The sequence below is a fragment of the Poromitra crassiceps genome (genome assembly GCF_964638095.1).
Source record: "Poromitra crassiceps genome assembly, chromosome: 6".
Classification (NCBI taxonomy): Eukaryota; Metazoa; Chordata; class Actinopteri; order Beryciformes; family Melamphaidae; genus Poromitra; species Poromitra crassiceps.
The window spans coordinates 58,861,180-58,886,255 of NC_139627.1; the positions used below are offsets into that span (position 1 = coordinate 58,861,180).

The 25,076-nt window shown below is 41.7% G+C and overlaps 1 protein-coding gene across 1 annotated transcript in view; it reads right to left on the bottom strand.

The window, feature by feature from the left end:
- The window catches only part of LOC310777997 (uncharacterized protein), a gene marked incomplete at its 3' end in the record, with an annotated part of 90,475 nt that overhangs the window by 3,158 nt on the left and 62,241 nt on the right, over nucleotides 1-25,076 (bottom strand). The window contains exons 5-6 of the mRNA XM_083638321.1: nucleotides 19,422-19,583; nucleotides 5,752-5,870 (exon numbers count right to left, since the gene is read on the bottom strand). Of these exons, the coding sequence (XP_083494447.1) occupies nucleotides 5,752-5,870; nucleotides 19,422-19,583 (281 nt within the window). The remainder of the gene's footprint in view (nucleotides 1-5,751; nucleotides 5,871-19,421; nucleotides 19,584-25,076) is intronic.

The window sequence follows — 25,076 nt, forward strand, 5'->3', positions numbered from 1 at the left end:
AAACACATACCGCAGCTGTTGTTTTGAAATTGAGCAGGAGGAAAAGCAGAAAACGGATAAAAAACGCTTCCTTGTGCAGACAGGAGAAACGCCATTGAAACGCCACTCGGCGCGCTGCAGGAGCTGGTCGCTTTCCTGTGTGCCAGCCGGGAGAAAACAGGAGAAAGTAATCCAGAGATGTGTTTGATCATCGGAGGAATGAGGAAATGATCGATCAGAGGGCGGTGAGGACGTGTTGAATAGCCGAGGGGAAAACGGGAACGATCAAATAGCAGGGAGGATAGGAGAGGGAGACATGGACGAGGACGGGTGGACCAGAACAAAACAAAATAAACACAGCTAGGCAGCAGCGGGCAGAAGGCAGTCACAGCAGCCCGCTGTCCGTTCTCAAGAGCTATTCAGTTGGTTCATGAAATCGCTGGGCTGCGTGCCCTCCAGTGTTGCTCCTGGCCAATCCCGGCGCCACAGGGCGTGGTTATTGCTTATCCTATGTGGGGTTAGAAATCACGCAACGAAGGGGGATCGTGTGTGTGTGTGTGTGTGTGTGTGTGTGTGTGTCTGTCTGTCTGTCTGTCTGTCTGTCTGTCTGTCGGTGTGTCTGTCTGTCTGTCTGTCTGTGTGTCTGTCTGCACACTCACTCACACTGCTGTATTGTTGAATGTAAAAAAAAAGCACTTCATGTGTATATATATATATATATATATATATATTTTTTTTTCATTTGTGTCATAACGAATAGTATTTACATGTCTGATGTCAATACAGTTCAAAATAAAAGAATTGAGAGCGAGTTCTGCTTGAGAATGTGTATTTTACAGAAATTGCCTTTTCTCCTGTTTGTCATCTCAGAGAGACCTTTTGGGTGAAAACAGGGTGTATATAAATGGATATAAGTAGAGTACAGAACATGCTAAAAGCTCACTTTTTTTTTCCTGGTGAACCCAGAGACGTACATCTTCATTTTGAGGTATTGCAAATCACTCTGGTGCTAATAGATAATTTACTGTGGGTCTTGAAAGATGACCAACAATTATGAAAATCTTTGGCCTGTGCTAAATATTGGCAGTCCTAAACTGGCCATGAATGAGTTAACGACCAGAGGAGCTGGAACCACATTAGCAACCAGGATATTGCATGTTTTGGTGAAGGGAGTTCCTATATGAAGGAAAACCCCCGGGAGGCACGGGGAGAACATGCAAACTCCACACAGAAAGGCCCTTTTGACGACCCCACCCGGGCGGTGGGCCCTCGAGGACATGCGGACGGGCACGCATTCCTTCAGCGTTCACAGCTTCCCAGGTGAGAATCGAACCCAGGACCTTCGAGCTGTGAGGCGACAGCACTTACCACTGCACCACCGTACCCCCCAAGAGACTCATTCTGAAGGAGTGCAAGTCCCCCTCTCCACCTTCTTTTCAGCTGTGGCTGACGGACATGGGCCCCTATCTTTGCATCGGCGTAGAAAATAGGCCGAGCGCCTGGCGCAGTGGGCGTGGACCAGCGCACTTGATATCTTGGTGTTGGCGCTACACGCAGCCTAAAGCATTACAACCATGCCTTTTAAGCATAAAATTATGCACCATCATGCTCATTGGATAAGTGCAATAAACGAATCACATGCTTCACTTTTCAGCTCCAATTCCACGGAGCGATCCAGTCCGGCTTCAAAGCCGAGGGCTCTGATCTCCCCCCCCCCCCCTTTTATCCCCTCTGTCTGTCTGGCTATTATTCCATATTATTCTCAAACCAATCTAACTGCAGTTTAAATACTGCAAGCATGTAAATACACTACACTATAGCAAGATCAAAGTGAAAAGAATGTTCTAAATGCATCAGCTAGAAAAATATAGCCTATCCCTATGATGAGATGAATTAGATTGGTGAAAGTTTGTCCAGAAAGATATCGTTTTCTCTCCCCTGCTGCAGGTAGAATGATGCACATAAATATACCCTACATTATGTAAAGTCATTGCATAAATGTGTTTTTATTGTAAAACTAAATGTGAAGTAGGGCCAAGTTATTGGAGCGGACATCACAGTAGGCTATAGCGCATGACAGTAGATGCGCGTTCCGCTGTCACTTATCTAAATCACGTTAAATCGACAAGGGATATATATAGGCCCAGGAGGACATATATGTTTCACATAGGGTGGTGTTTTCATTTCAATGTTTTATTTGGTCCAATATTGAAATGTTCTACAATTGCAGGTTGTGTTACCATTACACATTATTTTAGATCTACCTTTTATATCTATTTCGGCTCATTTGGTTGCTATTTAGTAGCGAAATGGAGCAGCACAATGCATGCTGGGACATGCCAGGCAGTGAACTTGCAACTTCTTTTTCCTATGGGAAGTGTGTTGTGTCTGTCTAAGCGAGGGAGTCAGAGAGAGACAGAGAAGGGTGACAGGGGAGAGGCAGAAGAGCGCTCCTCGCAACTGGCGCACTGAATAGGCCTGGTTTTCAAAAGCGCAAAGCGCTAAATTTACGCCAGGTGGGAAGATATCATTAGGCCGATATTTAAGGCCGACACGCCCATTCTCGCCCATTCTGGGACTGCGCCACGCCCATTCGGCCTAAAGCGCATTTGGCAGCGTAAAGCCATATTGATATCTTCCCGAGGCAGGCGCAAGGCACGTTTTTTTGCGTTTAAGGCCCGTTTTAGCGCCGAAGGCCTGTGGGAGAATAGGGCCCATGGTCTTGGTTATACATATGGAGAGACTCCGGTTCTGAGGACCAATTCATTTAGGAAATTTACAATTATCTGGGATCCATTTCTACCCTACTTACAGTAGATGAGGTTAAGAGCTAAAAGTAACTTGCTCAGCTGACTTCTCATGGACCCCTTGCACGGGATTCCACGCACATTTCTTACAAGCACATAGGCACTTGATGCGGCTGGTAGCGCCATGTTGTAACATTAATGTTACAACATGTGTAACTCGGCTATACCACGTTGTATTTGCGACGGATATATATACACGACCCTGGATTACATGTATGTTTCACATAGGGTTGTGTTTTGATTTTTATGTTTTATTTTGTCCAATATTGAAATGTTCTAGAATTGCATGTTGTGTTAACATAAATATTATTTCTATCTACCACTTAGCCTACTTAGGCTGATTTGGTTGCTTTCTCTTGTCCAAATGTATTAGCCTCAATGCATGCTGGGAGAGAAGCATGTGTGTCTTGTGTGGCATTGGGTAGGGGAGCCGGCGCAGTGAATAAGGCCTGGTTTTGAGAAGCACTAACGGCAGTTGGGAAGATCGCTTTAGGCTGGTATTTAAGGCCGAAACGCCCATTCTGGCCTATTCTGGCACTGCGCCACACGCCTCTTCAGCGTCAAGTGCATTTCGAGGCGTAAAAACATGATGCTATCTTCTAGAGTCAGGGGTACGCAGGCGCAAAGTGTGTTTTTTTGCGTTTAACGCCAGTTTAGCGCCTAAGGCCAGGGAGGGAATAGAGCCCTTGATGTCTGGCTCCCCGGGGTGTCCCACCTTTGTTCTCCGTCTCCAGATCCTCCACCTTCTTCTTCTGCAGCTGCAGGTCGGCCTTGGAGGCGCTCAGATCGTCGTTCTGCTTCTTCACCTCCCTCTCTGTGTCGTTCACTCTGCCTATGAGGGACGTCACTGCAGAGTCTTGAGCTGGAAGCACAGAGACAAATCACAACAAACGTTTAACTCATTCCCTGCCATTAACGTCATATGATGTCACGCTATTTGATCATAGGATGATCTTCTTGGCTGTTTGAACGAGACGTGCAAGCCTAATACACATAGAAAACAGACAACTAAAAGTTAATCTTAACCCGTAGTGAATCGACGGTCCTGTTTCTTTTTTACTTACCCAGTTATATATTGCTGCTTTTATTTTTAAGATAAAAAGGCCTAGCTTCCTTTATTCTGTCTACTTCAAATGGATATATTTAGCTTTATAGGATTAAACTTTAAATGAATTTTCCACACGATAGTGACACAGAAGTCACGAATGGTGATAAACTACTGCAGATTTGTCCATTACAGAATAAAAACCCAGTAAAGCCACATAAAAAATACCTGTTTTCTAGGTAATAAACTAAAAAAACTACTTTCTACAAAGTGCTACTCTCACCCATCAAAATGTCTTAGCTGTCATGGATTGTGTTGCATATTTGCTTTCTGTACTGTGACAAAATGTGATATTGTAAGTCGCTTTGGACAAAAGTGTCTGCTAAATGATGTAATGTAATGTAATAAACAGAAAATGTGCTATTTTAGTCAGTAAATACAATGGTAGCTTGGATAACACATTGCTCTGGTATTGGTCTTGATTTGGACTGGTAATTTTGCGGTCTCGGTTTCGACTTGAACTTGACCAAAGCGGTTTTGACTACAGCCCTGATATGCGGCTCCCCGGGGTGTCCCACCTTTGTTCTCCGTCTCCAGATCTTCCACCTTCTTCTTCTGCAGCTGCAGCTCGGCCTTGGAGGCGCTCAGATCATCGTTCTGCTTCTTCACCTCCCTCTCTGTGTCGTTCACTCTGCCTATGAGGGACGTCACTGCAGAGTCTTGAGCTGGAAGCACAGAGACAAATCACAACAAACGTTTAACTCATTTCCTGCCATTAACGTCATATGATGTCAATCCCTGTCAGGCTATTTGATTATGGGATGATCTTCCTGGCTGTTTGAACGAGACGTGCAAGCTTAGGCCATCTTTACACAACAACAATCTCTGCATAAAACGGGAAACTGTCATTGCATTCTTGCCTTTGATTTCGTGTTTGTGATAATGATTTGCTTGCAGACTGAAGTTGCAAAAAACTCAGAACAGCGTCAAGTTGCGTCAATTGCGTCAATTGAATTTTTTGCTCTTATTGGTTTTATTGTTTTATGCTTTTTATTTATATCTTGACCTCTGTCCCTGTCACTGTTTTAGACACCTGCATCTCCCCACGGGGATAAATAAAGGTTTTCAATCAATCAATCAAGTGAGCCAGAATAAAACTGGAACTTCTGGTTACATTCTTCACAATAATGGCAATTAAATAAACTAATAGCCTTATTGATGCATGTTGCAAAGTTGTTTTGTGTGTGATCAAATACACAGAACACAAACAACTAAAAGTTAATCTTAACCCGTAGTGAATCGATGGTCCTGTTTCTCCTTTACTTACCCAGTTATATATTGCTGCTTTTATTTTTAAGATACAAAGGCCTAGCTTCCTGTATTCTGTCTACTTCTAATGGATATATTTAGCTTTATAGGATTAAATTTTAAATGAATTTTCCACACGATAGAGACACAGAAGTCACAAATGGTGATAAACTACTCCAGATTTGTCCATTACAGAATAAAAACCCAGTAAAGCCCCATAAAAAATACCTGTTTTCTATATTAGGAAATAAACAAAAAAAAATACTTTCTACAAAGTGCTACTCTAACCCATCAAAATGTCTTAGCTGTCATGGATTGTGTTGCATATTTGCTTTCTGTACTGTGACAAAATGTGATATTGTAAGTCGCTTTGGACAAAAGTGTCTGCTAAATGATGTAATGTAATGTAATAAACAGAAAAATTGCTATTTTAGTCAATAAATACAATGGTAGCCTTGGATAACACATTGCTCTGGTATTGGTCTTGATTTGGACTGGTAATTTTGCGGTCTCGGTCTCGACTCGACCTCGACCAAAGTGGTCTTGACTACAGCCCTGATGTGCAGCTCCCCGGGGTGTCCCACCTTTGTTCTCCGTCTCCAGATCTTCCACCTTCTTCTTCTGCAGCTGCAGCTCGGCCTTGGAGGCGCTCAGATCGTCGTTCTGCTTCTTCACCTCCCTCTCTGTGTCGTTCACTCTGCCTATGAGGGACGTCACTGCAGAGTCTTGAGCTGGAAGCACAGAGACAAATCACAACAAACGTTTAACTCATTTCCTGCCATTAACGTGATATGATGTCAATCCCTGTCAGGCAATTTGATTATGGGATGATCTTCCTGGCTGTTTGAATGAGACGTGCAAGCTTAGGCCTGGTTTACACAACAACAATCTCTGCATAAAACGGGAAACTGTCATTGCATTCTTGCCTTTGATTTCGCGTTTGTGATAATGATTTGCGTGCAGATTGAAGTTGCAAAAAACTCAGAACAGCGTCAATTGCGTCAATTTAATTTTATTGCTCTTGTTGGTTTTATTGTTTTATGCTTTTTATTTATATCTTGACCTCTGTACTTTTAACCTCTGTCCCTGTCGCTGTTTTAGACACCTGCATCTCCCCACGGGGATAAATAAAGGTTTTCAATCAATCAATCAAGTGAGCCAGAATAAAACTGAAACTTCTGGTTACAGCCTTCACAATAATGGCAATTAAATAAACTAATAGCCTTATTGATGCATGTTGCATAGTTGTTTTTGTGTGATCCCAAATACACAGAACACAAACAACTAAAAGTTAATCTTAACCCGTAGTGAATCGACGGTCCTGTTTCTCATTTACTTACCCAGTTATATATTGCTGCTTTTATTTTTAAGATAAAAAGGCCTAGCTTCCTGTATTCTGTCTACTTAGCTTTATAGGATTCAACTTTAAATGAATTTTCCACACGATAGAGACACAGAATTTGATCATAGGATGATCTTACTGGCTGTTTGAACGAGACGTGTAAGCTTACAGTAGGCCATGTTTACACAACAACGGTCTCTGCATAAAACAGGAAACTGTCATTGCATTCTTGCCTTTGATTTCGCGTTTATAGACAGCGTTTGTGATAACGATTTGCGTGCAGACTGAAGCTGCAAAAAACTCAGAGCCGCGTCAAGTGAGCCAGAATAAAACTGAAACTTCTGGTTACAGTCTTCACAATAATGGCAATTAAATAAACTAATAGCCTTATTGATGCATGTTGCAAAGTTGTTTTTGTGTGTGATCAAATACACAGAACACATAGAAAGCAGACAACTAAAAGTTAATCTTAACCCGTAGTGAATCGACAGTCCTGTTTTTTTTACTTACCCAGTTATATATCGCTGCTTTTATTTTGAAGGTAAAAGGCCTAGCTTCCTGTATTCTGTCTATTTCTAACGTGATTGATTTAGCTTTATAGGATTAAACTTTAAATTAATTTTTTACATGATAGTGACACACAAGTTACAAATGGTGATAAACTGCTCCAGCTTTGTCCATCACAGAATACAAACCCAGTAACGCCCCATAAAAAAAGACTTGTTTTCTATATTAGGTAATAAACCAAAAATATGCTATTTTAGTAAAATACAATGGTAGCCTTGGATAACACATTGCTCTGGTATTGGTCTTGATTTGGACTGGTAGTTTTGTGGTCTCGGTCTCGACTCGAACTTGACCAATGCAGTTTTGACTACAGCCCTGATGTGCGGCTCCCCGGGGTGTCCCACCTTTGTTCTCCAGATCCTCCACCTTTTTCTTCTGCAGCTGCAGTTCGGCCTTGGAGGCGCTCAGATCAGCTCTGAGAGCTCCTGTGTCATTGTTCTGCTTCTTCACCTCCCTCTCTGTGTCGCTCACTCTGCCTATGAGGGACGTCACTGCAGAGTCTTGAGCTGGAAACACAGAGACAAAATCACAACAAACATTTAACTCATTTCCCGGAATTAACGTCATATGACGTCAATCCGTGTTTTCACCGCCATGCGATAGATGGCGCTCTTGGCCACCTCATTAAGTGCTACTTCACTCCTAAAGTTGCCCAGAAGCCAGGGTTATTGTCCCACAAAACCAGCAAGCAGAGAAAAGCAACAATCTCCCTTCAGGAAGAAAGCTCCATAAAACATAAACCTATGACTGGTTTTTGAACTTGTCTTGGTTTGTATCTCTTTTTGGCCGGTGTGTGCGCATGCGCCACGGCGGCCTGGTTTACACAACAACAATCTCTGCATAAAACAGGAAACTGTCATTGCATTCTTGCCTTTGATTTTGCGTTTGTGATAATGATTTGCGTGCAGACTGAAGTTTAAAAAAACTCAGAACAGCATCAAGTGAGCCAGAATAAAACTGAAACTTCTGGTTACAGCCTTCACAATAATGGCAATTAAATAAACTAATAGCCTTATTGATGCATGTTGCAAAGTTGTTTTTTTGTGTGATCCCAAATACACAGAACACATAGAAAACAGACAACTAAAAGTTAATCTTAACCCGTAGTGAATCAACGGTCCTGTTTCTTTTTTACTTACCCAGTTATATATTGCTGCTTTTATTTTTAAGATAAAAAGGCCTAGCTTCCTGTATTCTGTCTACTTCTAATGGATATATTTAGCTTTATAGGATTAAACTTTAAATGAATTTTCCACACGATAGTGACACAGAAGTCACGAATGGTGATAAACTACTCCAGCTTTGTCCATCACAGAATAAAAACCCAGTAAAGCCCCATAAAAAAATACCTGTTTTCTATATTAGGTAATAAACTACAAAAACTACTTTCTACAAAGTGCTACTCTAACCCATCAAAATGTCTTAGCTGTCATGGATTGTGTTGCATATTTGCTTTCTGTACTGTGACAAAATGTGATATTGTAAGTCGCTTTGGACAAAAGTGTCTGCTAAATGATGTAATGTAATGTAATGTAATAAACAGAGAATGTGCTATTTTAGTCAATAAATACAATGGTAGCTTGGATAACACATTGCTCTGGTATTGGTCTTGATTTGGACTGGTAATTTTGCGGTCTCGGTTTCGACTTGAACTTGACCAAAGCGGTTTTGACTACAGCCCTGATATGCGGCTCCCCGGGGTGTCCCACCTTTGTTCTCCGTCTCCAGATCTTCCACCTTCTTCTTCTGCAGCTGCAGCTCGGCCTTGGAGGCGCTCAGATCGTCGTTCTGCTTCTTCACCTCCCTCTCTGTGTCGCTCACTCTGCCTATGAGGGACGTCACTGCAGAGTCTTGAGCTGGAAGCACAGAGACAAATCACAACAAACGTTTAACTCATTCCCCACCATTAACGTGATATGATGTCAATCCCTGTCAGGCAATTTGATTATGGGATGATCTTCCTGGCTGTTTGAACGAGACGTGCAAGCTTAGGCACAACAATCTCTGCATAAAATGGGAAACTGTCATTGCATTCTTGCCTTTGATTTCGCGTTTGTGATAATGATTTGCATGCAGATTGAAGTTGCAAAAAACTCAGAACAGCGTCAATTGCGTCAATTGAATTGTATTGCTCTTGTTGGTTTTATTGTTTTATGCTTTTTATTTATATCTTGACCTCTGTACTTTTAACCTCTGTCCCTGTCGCTGTTTTAGACACCTGCATCTCCCCACGGGGATAAATAAAGGTTTTCAATCAATCAATCAAGTGAGCCAGAATAAAACTGAAACTTCTGGTTACAGCCTTCACAATAATGGCAATTAAATAAACTAATAGCCTTATTGATGCATGTTGCAAAGTTGTTTTTGTGTGATCCCAAATACACAGAACACAAACAACTAAAAGTTAATCTTAACCCGTAGTGAATCGACAGTCCTGTTTCTCTTTTACTTACCCAGTTATATATTGCTGCTTTTATTTTTGAGATAAAAAGGCCTAGCTTCCTGTATTCTGTCTACTTAGCTTTATAGGATTAAACTTTAAATGAATTTTCCACACGATAGAGACACAGAATTTGATCATAGTATGATCTTACTGGCTGTTTGAACGAGACGTGTAAGCTTACAGTAGGCCATGTTCACACAACAACGGTCTCTGCATAAAACAGGAAACTGTCATTGCATTCTTGCCTTTGATTTCGCGTTTATAGACAGCGTTTGTGATAACGATTTGCGTGCAGACTGAAGCTGCAAAAAACTCAGAGCCGCGTCAAGTGAGCCAGAATAAAACTGAAACTTCTGGTTACAGTCTTCACAATAATGGCAATTAAATAAACTTATAGCCTTATTGATGCATGTTGCAAAGTTGTTTTTGTGTGTGATCAAATACACAGAACACATAGAAAGCAGACAACTAAAAGTTAATCTTAACCCGTAGTGAATCGACAGTCCTGTTTTTTTTTTACTCACCCAGTTATATATTGCTGCTTTTATTTTGAAGGTAAAAGGCCTAGCTTCCTGTATTCTGTCTATTTCTAACGTGATTGATTTAGCTTTATAGGATTAAACTTTAAATTAATTTTTTACATGATAGTGACACACAAGTCACAAATGGTGATAAACTGCTCCAGCTTTGTCCATCACAGAATAAAAACCCAGTAACGCCCCATAAAAAAAGACTTGTTTTCTATATTAGGTAATAAACCAAAAATATGCTATTTTAGTCAAATACAATGGTAGCCTTGGATAACACATTGCTCTGGTATTGGTCTTGATTTGGACTGGTAGTTTTGTGGTCTCGGTCTCGACTCGAACTTGACCAATGCAGTTTTGACTACAGCCCTGATGTGCGGCTCCCCGGGGTGTCCCACCTTTGTTCTCCAGATCCTCCACCTTTTTCTTCTGCAGCTGCAGTTCGGCCTTGGAGGCGCTCAGATCAGCTCTGAGAGCTCCTGTGTCATTGTTCTGCTTCTTCACCTCCCTCTCTGTGTCGCTCACTCTGCCTATGAGGGACGTCACTGCAGAGTCTTGAGCTGGAAACACAGAGACAAAATCACAACAAACATTTAACTCATTTCCCGGAATTAACGTCATATGACGTCAATCTGTGTTTTCACCGCCATGCGATAGATGGCGCTCTTGGCCACCTCATTAAGTGCTACTTCACTCCTAAAGTTGCCCAGAAGCCAGGGTTATTGTCCCACAAAACCAGCAAGCAGAGAAAAGCAACAATCTCCCTTCAGGAAGAAAGCTCCATAAAACATAAACCTTTCCTATGACTGGTTTTTGAACTTGTCTTGGTTTGTATCTCTTTTTGGCCGGTGTGTGCGCATGCGCCACGGCGGCCTGGTTTACACAACAACAATCTCTGCATAAAACAGGAAACTGTCATTGCATTCTTGCCTTTGATTTTGCGTTTGTGATAATGATTTGCGTGCAGACTGAAGTTTAAAAAAACTCAGAACAGCATCAAGTGAGCCAGAATAAAACTGAAACTTCTGGTTACAGCCTTCACAATAATGGCAATTAAATAAACTAATAGCCTTATTGATGCATGTTGCAAAGTTGTTTTTTTGTGTGATCCCAAATACACAGAACACATAGAAAACAGACAACTAAAAGTTAATCTTAACCCGTAGTGAATCAACGGTCCTGTTTCTTTTTTACTTACCCAGTTATATATTGCTGCTTTTATTTTTAAGATAAAAAGGCCTAGCTTCCTGTATTCTGTCTACTTCTAATGGATATATTTAGCTTTATAGGATTAAACTTTAAATGAATTTTCCACACGATAGTGACACAGAAGTCACGAATGGTGATAAACTACTCCAGCTTTGTCCATCACAGAATAAAAACCCAGTAAAGCCCCATAAAAAAATACCTGTTTTCTATATTAGGTAATAAACTACAAAAACTACTTTCTACAAAGTGCTACTCTAACCCATCAAAATGTCTTAGCTGTCATGGATTGTGTTGCATATTTGCTTTCTGTACTGTGACAAAATGTGATATTGTAAGTCGCTTTGGACAAAAGTGTCTGCTAAATGATGTAATGTAATGTAATGTAATAAACAGAGAATGTGCTATTTTAGTCAATAAATACAATGGTAGCTTGGATAACACATTGCTCTGGTATTGGTCTTGATTTGGACTGGTAATTTTGCGGTCTCGGTTTCGACTTGAACTTGACCAAAGCGGTTTTGACTACAGCCCTGATATGCGGCTCCCCGGGGTGTCCCACCTTTGTTCTCCGTCTCCAGATCTTCCACCTTCTTCTTCTGCAGCTGCAGCTCGGCCTTGGAGGCGCTCAGATCGTCGTTCTGCTTCTTCACCTCCCTCTCTGTGTCGCTCACTCTGCCTATGAGGGACGTCACTGCAGAGTCTTGAGCTGGAAGCACAGAGACAAATCACAACAAACGTTTAACTCATTCCCCACCATTAACGTGATATGATGTCAATCCCTGTCAGGCAATTTGATTATGGGATGATCTTCCTGGCTGTTTGAACGAGACGTGCAAGCTTAGGCACAACAATCTCTGCATAAAATGGGAAACTGTCATTGCATTCTTGCCTTTGATTTCGCGTTTGTGATAATGATTTGCATGCAGATTGAAGTTGCAAAAAACTCAGAACAGCGTCAATTGCGTCAATTGAATTGTATTGCTCTTGTTGGTTTTATTGTTTTATGCTTTTTATTTATATCTTGACCTCTGTACTTTTAACCTCTGTCCCTGTCGCTGTTTTAGACACCTGCATCTCCCCACGGGGATAAATAAAGGTTTTCAATCAATCAATCAAGTGAGCCAGAATAAAACTGAAACTTCTGGTTACAGCCTTCACAATAATGGCAATTAAATAAACTAATAGCCTTATTGATGCATGTTGCAAAGTTGTTTTTGTGTGATCCCAAATACACAGAACACAAACAACTAAAAGTTAATCTTAACCCGTAGTGAATCGACAGTCCTGTTTCTCTTTTACTTACCCAGTTATATATTGCTGCTTTTATTTTTGAGATAAAAAGGCCTAGCTTCCTGTATTCTGTCTACTTAGCTTTATAGGATTAAACTTTAAATGAATTTTCCACACGATAGAGACACAGAATTTGATCATAGTATGATCTTACTGGCTGTTTGAACGAGACGTGTAAGCTTACAGTAGGCCATGTTCACACAACAACGGTCTCTGCATAAAACAGGAAACTGTCATTGCATTCTTGCCTTTGATTTCGCGTTTATAGACAGCGTTTGTGATAACGATTTGCGTGCAGACTGAAGCTGCAAAAAACTCAGAGCCGCGTCAAGTGAGCCAGAATAAAACTGAAACTTCTGGTTACAGTCTTCACAATAATGGCAATTAAATAAACTTATAGCCTTATTGATGCATGTTGCAAAGTTGTTTTTGTGTGTGATCAAATACACAGAACACATAGAAAGCAGACAACTAAAAGTTAATCTTAACCCGTAGTGAATCGACAGTCCTGTTTTTTTTTTACTCACCCAGTTATATATTGCTGCTTTTATTTTGAAGGTAAAAGGCCTAGCTTCCTGTATTCTGTCTATTTCTAACGTGATTGATTTAGCTTTATAGGATTAAACTTTAAATTAATTTTTTACATGATAGTGACACACAAGTCACAAATGGTGATAAACTGCTCCAGCTTTGTCCATCACAGAATAAAAACCCAGTAACGCCCCATAAAAAAAGACTTGTTTTCTATATTAGGTAATAAACCAAAAATATGCTATTTTAGTCAAATACAATGGTAGCCTTGGATAACACATTGCTCTGGTATTGGTCTTGATTTGGACTGGTAGTTTTGTGGTCTCGGTCTCGACTCAACTTGACCAATGCAGTTTTGACTACAGCCCTGTTGTGCTGCTCCCCGGGGTGTCCCACCTTTGTTCTCCAGATCCTCCACCTTTTTCTTCTGCAGCTGCAGCTCGGCCTTGGAGGCGCTCAGATCATCTCTGAGAGCTCCTGTGTCATTGTTCTGCTTCTTCACCTCCCTCTCTGTGTCGCTCACTCTGCCTATGAGGGACGTCACTGCAGAGTCTTGAGCTGGAGGCACAGAGACAAAATCACAACAAACATTTAACTCATTTCCCGGAATTAACGTCATATGACGTCAATCCGTGTTTTCACCGCCATGCGATAGACCTCATTAAGTGCTACTTCACTCCTAAAGTTGTCCAGAAGCCAGGGTTATTGTCCCACAAAACCAGCAAGCAGAGAAAAGCAGGAAGAAAGCTCCATAAAACATAAACCTTTCTATGACTGGTTTTTGAACTTGTCTTGGTTTGTATCTCTTTTTGGCCGGTGTGTGCGCATGCGCCACGGCGGCCTGTCATCTCCACTCATCCATACAATTTGGGTGCCCGACCTGGGGACCGACCTGGGGCCCATCCTGGTCTGGTCGTCCCACTGGTCACCGCTGTACGGCGCTGTACTCCGCATTCAAGTTGTTGCCACGGTAAGTGTGTCCACTGAGTGTGTCCACTGAGCTTCTTTTCCACAGCTCCAGCTTCTTCAGTTTTCCAGTTGTTTGCAATGACGAGAGAAAGTTGGGAGCGTTAGAGAAAGTTGTGCCAAGGCAGCGCTGGCATCCCACAGCTGAGCTAACGTTGTTTTCAATCTGCTTAATTCATTGCATATTGCGGGCGGACCAGCGTGTTAACTTGTTAGCTGGTAGCTATCAAGCTAGCTCCAGCTAGGGTTGCCAACCATCCCTTAAAATACGGAATTGTCCCGTATTTGTAAACAAAAAGATGGGTTCCGTATTGAACTGATACGGGACGCGCTTTGTCCCGTATTGAAGAAACAATGCAGTGCAAAGAGTGACAGGCTATTTGTATTGAGTGAGAAACTCCATAGCCGCTGCAGCTGCTCTGCTCCTCAGCCTGTGTGGTGTCATGTTACGTCCAACTACCCTAGAATGCGCTTCTCATTGATTGTTGTGAGTCACGATGAGAAGCACCGTCAGCGTTGCTAGATTCAACTAAACTGACGACAGCACATTGAGTAAGCTATACATTGTATCTATACATAGTAACATGCCATTTTGTTGTGTTCAGAAGATTTAATCTGAAATCTAAAATGTTTTTGCACTAATGATTTAATCTTTCATAATACCAGGTTTGTTCTATTCAAAAGAATATGTAACGTTGCTGTTTGCACTGTTAAAATAAAATTGAATGAGTATGCAAAGTTGCATTACCCGGTAGGCTATATCAAAATACCGTTTACACTACTATTTATTGTTTGTTTTTTAAATGCAGCTGTTTTAGGCTATTAAGAATAAGAAACTTCTGTTTTGTGACGCCCAAATAAAATTCTTGAATTTTGAAAAGTGATTCTGATTCTGATTCTGATTCTGATAATCTAGGAATAGGCTAGATGCAAAAATGCAAAAACGGATCAAATTCAGGTTTGCTTGTCTTAATAATAATGGGTAAATGGTTGAAGTTGAAGCAATTGCAGTTATGTGATTGTTAATAAGTCCACACTACTGACTGCCCCCCGGACCGTTCCTTATTTCCATTTCAAGAAGTTGGCAACCCTAGCTCCAGCTGCTGAGCTAACGTTGTTTTCAATCTGCATAATTGCATATTGCGGGCAGACCAGCGTTCTTCCAGCATTTACTTTCTGTCTGCTCCTTGTGCCCGGCTAGCAGGGTAAGTCCAACGTGCCAGAAAACCACAAAATAAACAATGATGCTGATGATGCTGATAAGAATAAAATGATATTAGGGATATATGATTCAGTTTCAGTTGTTCTAGCCTCATAGTCTCGTAGCCTATATGGGCGACTGAAGTTTATTTATCCACCTTTTTTTAGATAACAGCACGATGTGAGAAAACTGCCTCAGAAATGAGTTTATCCACTTTTTTGACCCGTGACCACTACAGCACTGCTCCACAGAAAATAAAGAGCTGCATGACGTTTATAATTGATGAACGGCAGGTTCATTTAACACAAGACAAGTAGCCTAATGTTAAACTTCCTTTTTTTAGGCTACATTTTCCCCTCCAGATAACATCCAATTCTGCAATCATCCTATGAGAAACATGATATGTGCATGCTTTACCACACCGGCCATATGCTAGGTTTCGACCTAGCCTTGTTTTATTCTTGATTGTTCTATATTCATGTTTTCTCATGTGTATTATTGTAAAATGGGATACAGATAGCGTCATTCCCTTTTCTGTTTGCCTTCCAGCCAAGACCTCACGACCACAATGGAAATAAGTTTAACGACTTCATTGTCATATCCTGATGAATTATTTTATACTGTATGCTTGTTGGTGTATTTTATTTTTTAATTTGTCAAAGAAATTCAATCAACATTTCCAGCCTGGTGCCTCAAAGTGGTGCAACGAGCTCTTTTCTCCAGGCTCAACGCGTTGTCACAGGGACCCGCTACAGTCACTCAAAGCTGAAGGATTCTTTTCACCAGACGCTGGTAAACGCACACAAATCACTTCTCCTGTCAGGTAGATTAGTAATCTGGTTTGTGAACCATCACATCATGTACATTTCTGCCGTCAGACATGCCCCCAGACCTCGAGCTCCAGAAGCCTCGGCCCCCTGGGAACGACGAGAGTGTGACCCGGCATGTCCACTCTCTGAGTGCAGGGTGAATCTTTCACTCACTCTGCTGCACAATAAGGCTTTTTTCTCGGCTCTCTGGGGACAGACGGGCGTTTTCGGTGAAACCAACCTACATACATGTAAGTGTCGACACTGCCTTCCCCACACCCAAAGATTTTCAAAATCTTGAGATTCCACACACCTCACGACAGAGATCACTGATTTTTTTACATTTCAATCTTGGAACGCACACACAATCGCTTCCCGTTCAGACGCAACCCCGCACACTTGACGATTACGCTGAAGATTGTCACCTCGCAGGACTTGGGATCTCGCAGAAAGTCGCGTGATTAAACGTGACTTTAGAGCAAAACACGCTCATCTCATCTCATCTCAGCCCGTGGCCTAGGGGGCCGTAGGGGTGTCATGGTGGATGCTTGTGCGGTCGGGGATCTCCACTGCTCTCGATCTTCTGCTGTACAAAGCTGCAGCCAGTCCACTCCTTGATATTATCCACCCAAAACGTTCTCTGTCTGCCTCTTCTACGTTTGCCTTCTATTGTCCCCTGAAGGATGGTATTTGACAGGGATGTATGTCGCGTGGTGTGGCCAAACCAGGTCAGTTTGACAGGGATGTGTATGTCACGTGGTGTGGCCAAACCAGGTCAGTTTGCGGCGTTTGAGAGTAATGGTTCTTGTTCTCTAGCACGGGTGGTAACTAGCTGCCTAACAAATTCTGTTGTCCGATGTTCTTGATATGAAATGTGTAGCATCCTCCTGTAGCACTTGTTTTCGAATGCCTGAATTCTGCGTTCGGTGTCTGCTGTGAGCTACCTTTCTCAAAAGAGAGAGAGAGAGTAAAAGACACCTAACCCAGCAACCCTTTGATCTGAGAGCCCAGAGATCCGTTCAATCATGTAGACGCGCCCCTCCTGCTTTCCTCTCGCAAGACACGTTTCATCACACGAGCTTCACCTCGCTCTTCTTAACAGCAGCTTAGGGTCCCGACGAGGCCCAAATCGCGAGCACTCCCGAGATAGTCGGGAGGGGGGAATCTTCGCCACAATGGGGCAAATTCTCGTCAGGTCTGGGGGGCATAACTAAAGAAAGACAGATGAAAGTAGAGGCTCTCTTCTTTCCTTTGAGATATTCAGTGTTTACATAGTCATAGAAGAACATATTCGCAGGGTTCCGGAAGATCAGTGAAAATGGTCAGAAACCCTGGCAGGGAATGAGTTAATGGATTTGTTTTGCTGTTGCCGCCTCCTACACAGGTCTGCAAATGATGTCTGGAATAAGAATTGCATATTTTCCAGGTCTCAACGTTTGGAAGTTCCACAATTGTGGACCATCCTATCAGCTTCTTCTGCAATGGAAATGTTGTTTTCTCCAAGCCCTCTCCTTTTTTATTGTGGTACCTCCCGAACAGACGTGAAATTGTAGCAGAAACTATATTAAAAGTAACGTATACGACCGGCCTAATGATACAGTCAATGAATGGTCCTAACGTTACACAACTGTTGCTATTCCCGAGCACAAGTACGCAGGGCTTTCATGAGAGGAGCTGTCAGTGACGGCTTTAGACTGGCTGTCACAGCTGTCAATCAGCCTTTTTTATATCACCAAATAACTACTTAAAAACACACTGATCAGAACAAATAGGCACTTGGACATACATTAGCATGATGAGAACTACCTAAAATGATAGAAACCACCTTTGGTGGAAAAAATATTTGATTGTTTAGTTTGGGTCATTTCCCATCCACTAACATGGCAGAGGCGGGACTTGTGAGCTATACGGGGACCGACCACCAGGGCGGCGATCTGAGATGCTTTGGCCTCACTGTAGAGAGCTCATATCCTGTCCATTCATATACAGTCAATGGTTGCAGCTTGTGAGCTTCACACGCAGCCCGCTTAATCACGCCTCAGTACTGTCACACACCACTACAGACAGGGTCGGCACTAGTCCGACACCCCACGAGTCCCACACCTCACGAGTCCGACACCTCACTAGTCCGACACCTCACGAGTCCCACACCTCACGAGTCCGACACCTCACGAGTCCCACACCTCACGAGTCCCACACCTCACGAGTCCGACACCTCAGGAGTCCCACACCTCACGAGTCCGAAAAATGACGCATTGGACAGACATCTCATTAGTCCGACAGCTCGTTAACCCCACAACGAAAATCTCACTAATCCGACCGCTAGTTGATTTCGGTTGTTCGTATGGAGAGACTCAGGTTGCTGAGGACCAACTCACTTAGGAAGTTCTCGGCTATTTGGGACCCGTTCCTGGCCTACTTTGACGAGATTAGAACTGACGAATAACTGGCTCAGCTGATTTCTCATGGACTCCTTGCACAGGATTTTATGTACAGCATTTCTTACAAGCATTTAAGCACCTTATGCGGCTGGTAGCACCATATTGTAATGTTGGTGTGTTTTGTGTTTTTTTGTGTCTGTGTCTGTGTTTGTTTTGCCTTTGTTCTGAAAATTGAAAGTACAATATTGTAAAGAAAAAATAACTGCTGCTGGTTTGAGTGGGAAGATGAAGAGGAATGGGATCGGGGTTGACGCTGTTAAGAGGTCACTAGAGGTGGATGTATCTGAAGCAAAGGTAGATGAAATACTGAGGGATGCATTTAAGCAAACTCAGACAATTGTGTCTGCCGGAAAGCCACAAGAAGAAGAAGAAGAAGCCTTCAATTTGAGACACAGTGTACTCGAGGAAGACCGAGAGTTAGGAACCAGACGATGGCTTCCGCCCCTGGGCTGAAATCTGTATACGGAGGACCCCTTCATGAAGATGAAGGCGCTCAGGGGGGATGATCGAGGAGCGGAGGAACATGACACGAGGCGCAACAGCCACGATTGAGAAGGTGTGAGAAACTGGAAACTTGAAAGAAGAAGAAGAACCAGGTCTAGAGTCAGACCATCTAACTGTGAGAGGCAGCAATGTGCCGCAAGGCATCCAGTCTGCCAGAAAGCCATTAGAAGAAGAAGAAGTAGGGAGAAGAGGACAGAAGAAGGGTGAGTTAAGGGGAAAAGGTAGTTTCTCCAGTCTCCACCCTAGAAATCGAGCGTGTGAGATTTCTATTAAGATAAAAAAACAACAAAATAATGTACGGGTTTTGAGATAAACTATGTTATAATAGTTTCTCAAGCCAGTTAATGCAGTCGTTTTTCAGTAGCAGTACTGCACACAGTACTAGGTGTAAGTAAGTACTCGCTGTGTGATGTGCGGTTCCCCGCACATCACACATCATCCCCGCGTCCCACCTGCGTTTTTCCTCTCTAGATCCTCCAACTTCTTCTTCTGCAGCTCATTGTTGGAGGCGTTCAGCTGGGATCTGAGTGCTGCTGTCTCCTTCCTCTGCTCCTCCACCTCCCTCTCGTTGTCGCTCACTCTGTCTCTGAGGGACGACACTGCAGCGTCTTGAGCTGGAAGCACAGAGATAAGTCACAACAAATATATAGAAGCCTGTATGTTAGCCCATATTTGTCTAATTTCGCCGCAGTGGTGGTGCTGGCCAATTAGTGCATTTAGAGGCGTGTCCAAGTCATTGTGCTATTCTTTGCAGTGTGTATCTGCCTGTTCGCTGAACGAAAAGGTGAAATGGGCTGGATTTAGAGGTATAATAATTAGGAAAAGGTGTTATACTGCATATTTACAGTTCAACGTTCAATGTGTCCCAAATATGGATCCACAACAGTAAAATAAGGGTCCCAGTTTTGTATAATTACCTCCGCAAGCAGAGTTGGTCAGGTTACGTTTTCACCCCCGTTTGTCTGTGTCTTTATATTTATATCTAAAAAAAGTATGAACGGATTTGCACAAAACTTTGAAAATTAACTTTCCATGCCTACTGGCCAGAAGGGCCAATTTTGTCAATCACAAAACATAGCCTACAGCCTACAGTAAATAGCGCTACACAGTTCAAAGTAAATAATGCTAAATAAGGAGCAACATTTTTCGACTGCCGCCATGGTGTTTAAACAGATGAATGGGATATTAGCTTTAAGGTGACTTACTTCTAGAATTGAATGAAATTGTATTCACTTACTAACTGCTCCGTGGAGTATATAGCCTAACGTTATGCTTGCAGAGTTAAAGAGTGGCACCTGGTAATCCATAAATTGTATTTTTTGTACCTTTGTAGATCATCAAGAAACTTGAAATGAATAAGGTTAGATGTGTTTAATAGAGCTTGAAATGAATAAGGTTAGATGTGTTTATTAGAGCTTGAAATGAATAAGGTTAGATGTGTTTAATAGAGTTTGAAATGAATAAGGTTAGATGTGTTTAATAGAGCTTGCAATTAATAAGGTTAGATGTGTTTAATATAGTCTGAAATGAATACGGTTAGATGTGTTTAATAGAGTCTGTAATTAATAAGGTTAGATGTGTTTAATAGAGTCTGAAATGAATAAGGTTAGATGTGTTTAATAGAGTCTGAAATGAATCAGGTTAGATGCATTTATTAGAGCTTGAAATGAATAAGATTGGATGTGTTTATTAGAGCTAGACATGAATAAGGTTAGATGTGTTTATTAGAGCTTGAAAGGAATAAGGTTAGATGTGTTTAATAGTCTGAAATGAATAAGGTTAGATGTGTTTAATACAGCTTGAAATGAATAAGGTTAGATGTGTTTAATAGTCTGAAATGAATAAGGTTAGATGTGTTTAATAGAGCTTGAAATGAATAAGGTTAGATGTGTTTAATAGAGCTTGAAATGAATAAGGCTAGATGTGTTTAATAGAGCTTGAAATGAATAAGGTTAGATGTGTTTATTAGAGCTTGAAATGAACAAGGTTAGATGTGTTTATTAGAGCTTGAAAGGAATAAGGTTAGATGTGTTTAATAGAGCTTGAAATAAATGGAGAAGGTTAGATGTGTTTAATAGAGCTTGAAATAAATGGAGAAGGTTAGATGTGTTTAATAGAGTCTGACATGAATAAGGTTAGATGTGTTTAATAGAGTCTGAAATGAATAAGGTTAGATGTGTTTAATAGAGTGTGAGATGAATAAGGTTAGATGTGTTTAATAGAGTGTGAAATTAATAAGGCTAGATGTGTTTAATAGAGTCTGAAATGAATAAGGTTAGATGTGTTTAATAGAGCTTGAAATGAATAAAGTTAGATGTGTTTAATAGAGCTTGAAATGAATAAGGTTAGATGTGTTTAATAGAGCTTGAAATGAATAGTTAGATGTGTTTAATAGAGCTTGAAATTAGTAAGGTTAGATGTGTTTAATAGTGTGAAATGAATAAGGTTAGATGTGTTTACTAGAGCTTGAAATTAATAAGGTTAGATGTGTTTAATAGAGCTTGAAATGAACAAGGTTAGATGTGTTTAGAGCTTGAAATGAATAAGGTTAGATGTGTTGAATAGAGCTTGAAATGAATAAGGTTAGATGTGTTTAATAGAGCGTGAAATGAATAAGCCTAGATGTGTTTAATAGAGTGTGAAATGAATAACCCATCGCCCCTCCTGTACACTCCAATCCTCTTCTACTGCCACCCTCATCATCCCCCCATCCAGACTCAAAACCTTTGGTGACTGTGCTTTCTCCCGCGCCGCACCCCGACTTTGGAACTCCCTCCCCCAGACCATCCGAGACTCTCCCTCACTCCCCACTTTCAAAACTCAACTTAAAACCTACCTGTTCTCCCAAGCCTACAACCTCCCCTACCCCTGACCACCTCCTCCTAACCACCACCCTCCGTCTCCCCCTCCTTCCCCCTTTCCCCCCTGCCCCTCCCTCCTGTTCTCTTCCTCTCCTCTGCTTCTCCATACAACCTTGCCCTGAATCACCACTGTTATTTGTACCTGTTACCTGTACCTGTTGCCTGTTTCTGTTGCTTGTCTTTTGTTTACTGTTAAGCGTCTTTGGGTTCTGAAAAGCGCTATATAAAATAAATGAATTATTATTATTATTATTATAAGGTTAGATGGGTTTAATAGAGCTTGAAATAAATGAATAAGGTTAGATGTGTTTAATAGAGTCTGAAATGAATAAGGTTAGATGTGTTTAATAGATCTTGAAATGAATAAGGTTAGATGTGTTTAATAGAGCTTGAAATGAATAAGGTTAGATGTGTTTAATAGAGCTTGAAATAAATGAATAAGGTTAGATGTGTTTAATAGAGTCTGACATGAATAAGGTTAGATGTGTTTAATAGAGCTTGAAATAAATGAATAAGGTTAGATGTGTTTAATAGAGTCTGAAATGAATAAGGTTAGATGTGTTTAATAGAGCTTGAAATTAATAAGGTCAGATGTGTTTAACACATTGAGTGCCAGCCATTTTTTCATCCTGTAGGTAAGTTGTGCCAGGTTTTTTTTTGAGGATTCTGGCTCATTTTACAAGAGCCGAGGATTATTTTCTGTTAAGAATTCATGAACACCAATCATCTAAAAATAACTAATAGAATGTGTGCTTTCTCTGTCTAAAAGAGTTAGTTTGCAGAGTTAGTAGTTATGTAGATATTAGCCGTTGAGTACAGCATGGTTTCAGAGATTTTCAGAGAGTTTGGAGATAAATGGATTTTTAGAACCACCTCACGTGCCTGTGATTATGGGTGCCCTTGTCTCCCACTCTTGCCCTTGTCTCTCTCTCTCTCTCTCTCTCTCTCTCTCCTCTCTCTCTCTCTCTCTCTCTCCTCTCTCTCTCTCTCTCTCTCTCTCTCTCTCTCTCTCTCTAGAGAGAGAGAGAGAGAGACAGGAGAGAGAGAGAGGGAGAGAGCGAGAGGGAGAGTTGCTTCAACTCCTCCCTCCGTGGGCGTTCTTCTTGGCTGCAGCGGCCGTCACAAGCTTGTCACCAGTCTGACAGTGCTTTGCTGCTGTCCTGTGCCTGTGGCTGCGCGGCCACTGTTTGAGGAAGTCGGGATGGACTCGCTCGCTTCTTGGAGTTTTGGTTGAGAGAAGCTTTTGCGATTCTGGTCATATTTATGCTGCGTGTTTCAAAGTGTGTTCCACCTGTAATCTATTATGTAAATTTGCAATCCCGCATCGCCAGCAATCAGCGTGAAAACGAAAGCGTTTTCCCCCATCCATTTTCATGAGAATGGCTGGGGTGAGAATGGCGTGACAAGTTAAAAAAAATGCTTGCCTTCCTCTAGTCAGGAGAGCACTGTCGCCACTTAGTGGTCGGTAAAATAGATTATACACATTCTCTTGCTCCAATAGTGATCTCGAAGATGTAAAAGTTGTTGATTGATGTCCCACCGTCAAAAAAAAAAATGTTTATGTAAGACGAGATATCTCGGCTCTGGCACTCAAGCGTTGGATTATGTAAGACGAGATATCTCGGCTATGGCACTTAACGTGTTAATAGAGCTTGAAATGAATAAGGTTAGATGTGTTTAATAGAGCTTGAAATGAATAAGGCTAGATGTGTTTAATAGAGTCTGACATGAATAAGGTTAGATTTGTTTAATAGAGCTTGAAATGAATAAGGTTAGATGTACCGTATTTCCCCAAATAGTAGCCCTGGTGTTTAATACGCAGAATCGATTTGGACCCCAGGCGTTTAAAAGAACCAGGCGGCTATTTGCTGCAGGCGTTTATTTATTTTTGCACCGACCTGCACCAGGCCATTATTCGGTGACAGTTCCTGTCCAGCATGTTTTTTAGTGCAAAGGTCCTCACTCCCATCAACTGCCACCGTCAGCCCACACACCTTGGAGGATACCAAAAATCAGCAATCAGCCGTGGCTACCTACCGTGTAGCCTACACACACACACACACACACACACACACACACACACGTCGTCTTCTACTTCTCTTGCACCCGAATAATAGATGCCATGGTTACACTAGAAGAAATTCCTGCTCAGAAATTCCTGCTCATTTGACGCTGGTCAAATAAACCAGCGTGACGTTGAGTGAAGATGACGCAATTCTATCAACACCAGCAAATAGGCTACGACCAGTCTGAACATAGCCACATCCCAAACACAACACTACAACAACTTGCAAAAACACTACACACACCACGGCGGGTGCTGATTAAACATAGTCACACACAATCATTACGCACGTAATCGGTATAAATATAACACAATTTCAGTCTTACCATTGACGTGTCTATTTCCAATAGCTCGTATCTCTTGAACTCATCTGGGACTTCAGTTCAAGTGAAGACCGCGGTAGCCGTTGTTAACAGAACTCTTTACATAATCCAAACATCGTGGAAATGCTTCCATGCCATCAATTTCCCTGCATTGCTTTTGGTAACGTAAGTTGAGCTCCCTCGATAAGCGTTTTCTTTCACGTGTTTCTCCATGCTGTTTCATGTATTGCGCAACACTGGTGTTGCCTTCAAGTGCTGTCAGCAACGTAGTAATTTCGAGGGTACCTTAAGATAATGCAAATATCGCCCCGGCGTTTACTCGGACCGGCGTTTAATACGCAAAATGGGGTCAGACCCCCGGCGGCTATTAGGGGCCCGGCGCGTATTTGCTGCCGGGCTATTATTTGGGGAAATACGGTATTTAATAGAGCTTGAAATGAATAAGGTTAGATGTATTTAATAGAGCTTGAAATGAATAAGGTTAGATGTGTTTAATAGAGCTTGAAATGAAAAGGGCTAGATGTGTTTAATAGAGTGTGAAATGAATAAGGTTAGATGGGTTTAATAGAGTCTGAAATTAATAATGTTAGATTTGTTTAATAGAGTGTGAAATGCATAAGGCTAGATGTGTTTAATAGAGTCTGAAATGAATCAGGTTAGATGTGTTTAATAGAGTGTGAAATTAATAAGGTTAGATGTGTTTAATAGAGCTTGAAATAAATGAAGAAGGTTGTGTGTTCACTTTCCCCACCCAGGTTTATCCTGCCGGTCTGGGGATAGTCACAAGCTCGCTCGCTTCTCGAACTGTTGGGCCACCACTGCCACGTTGATGTCACATTATCAAGTGTGACATCAGGG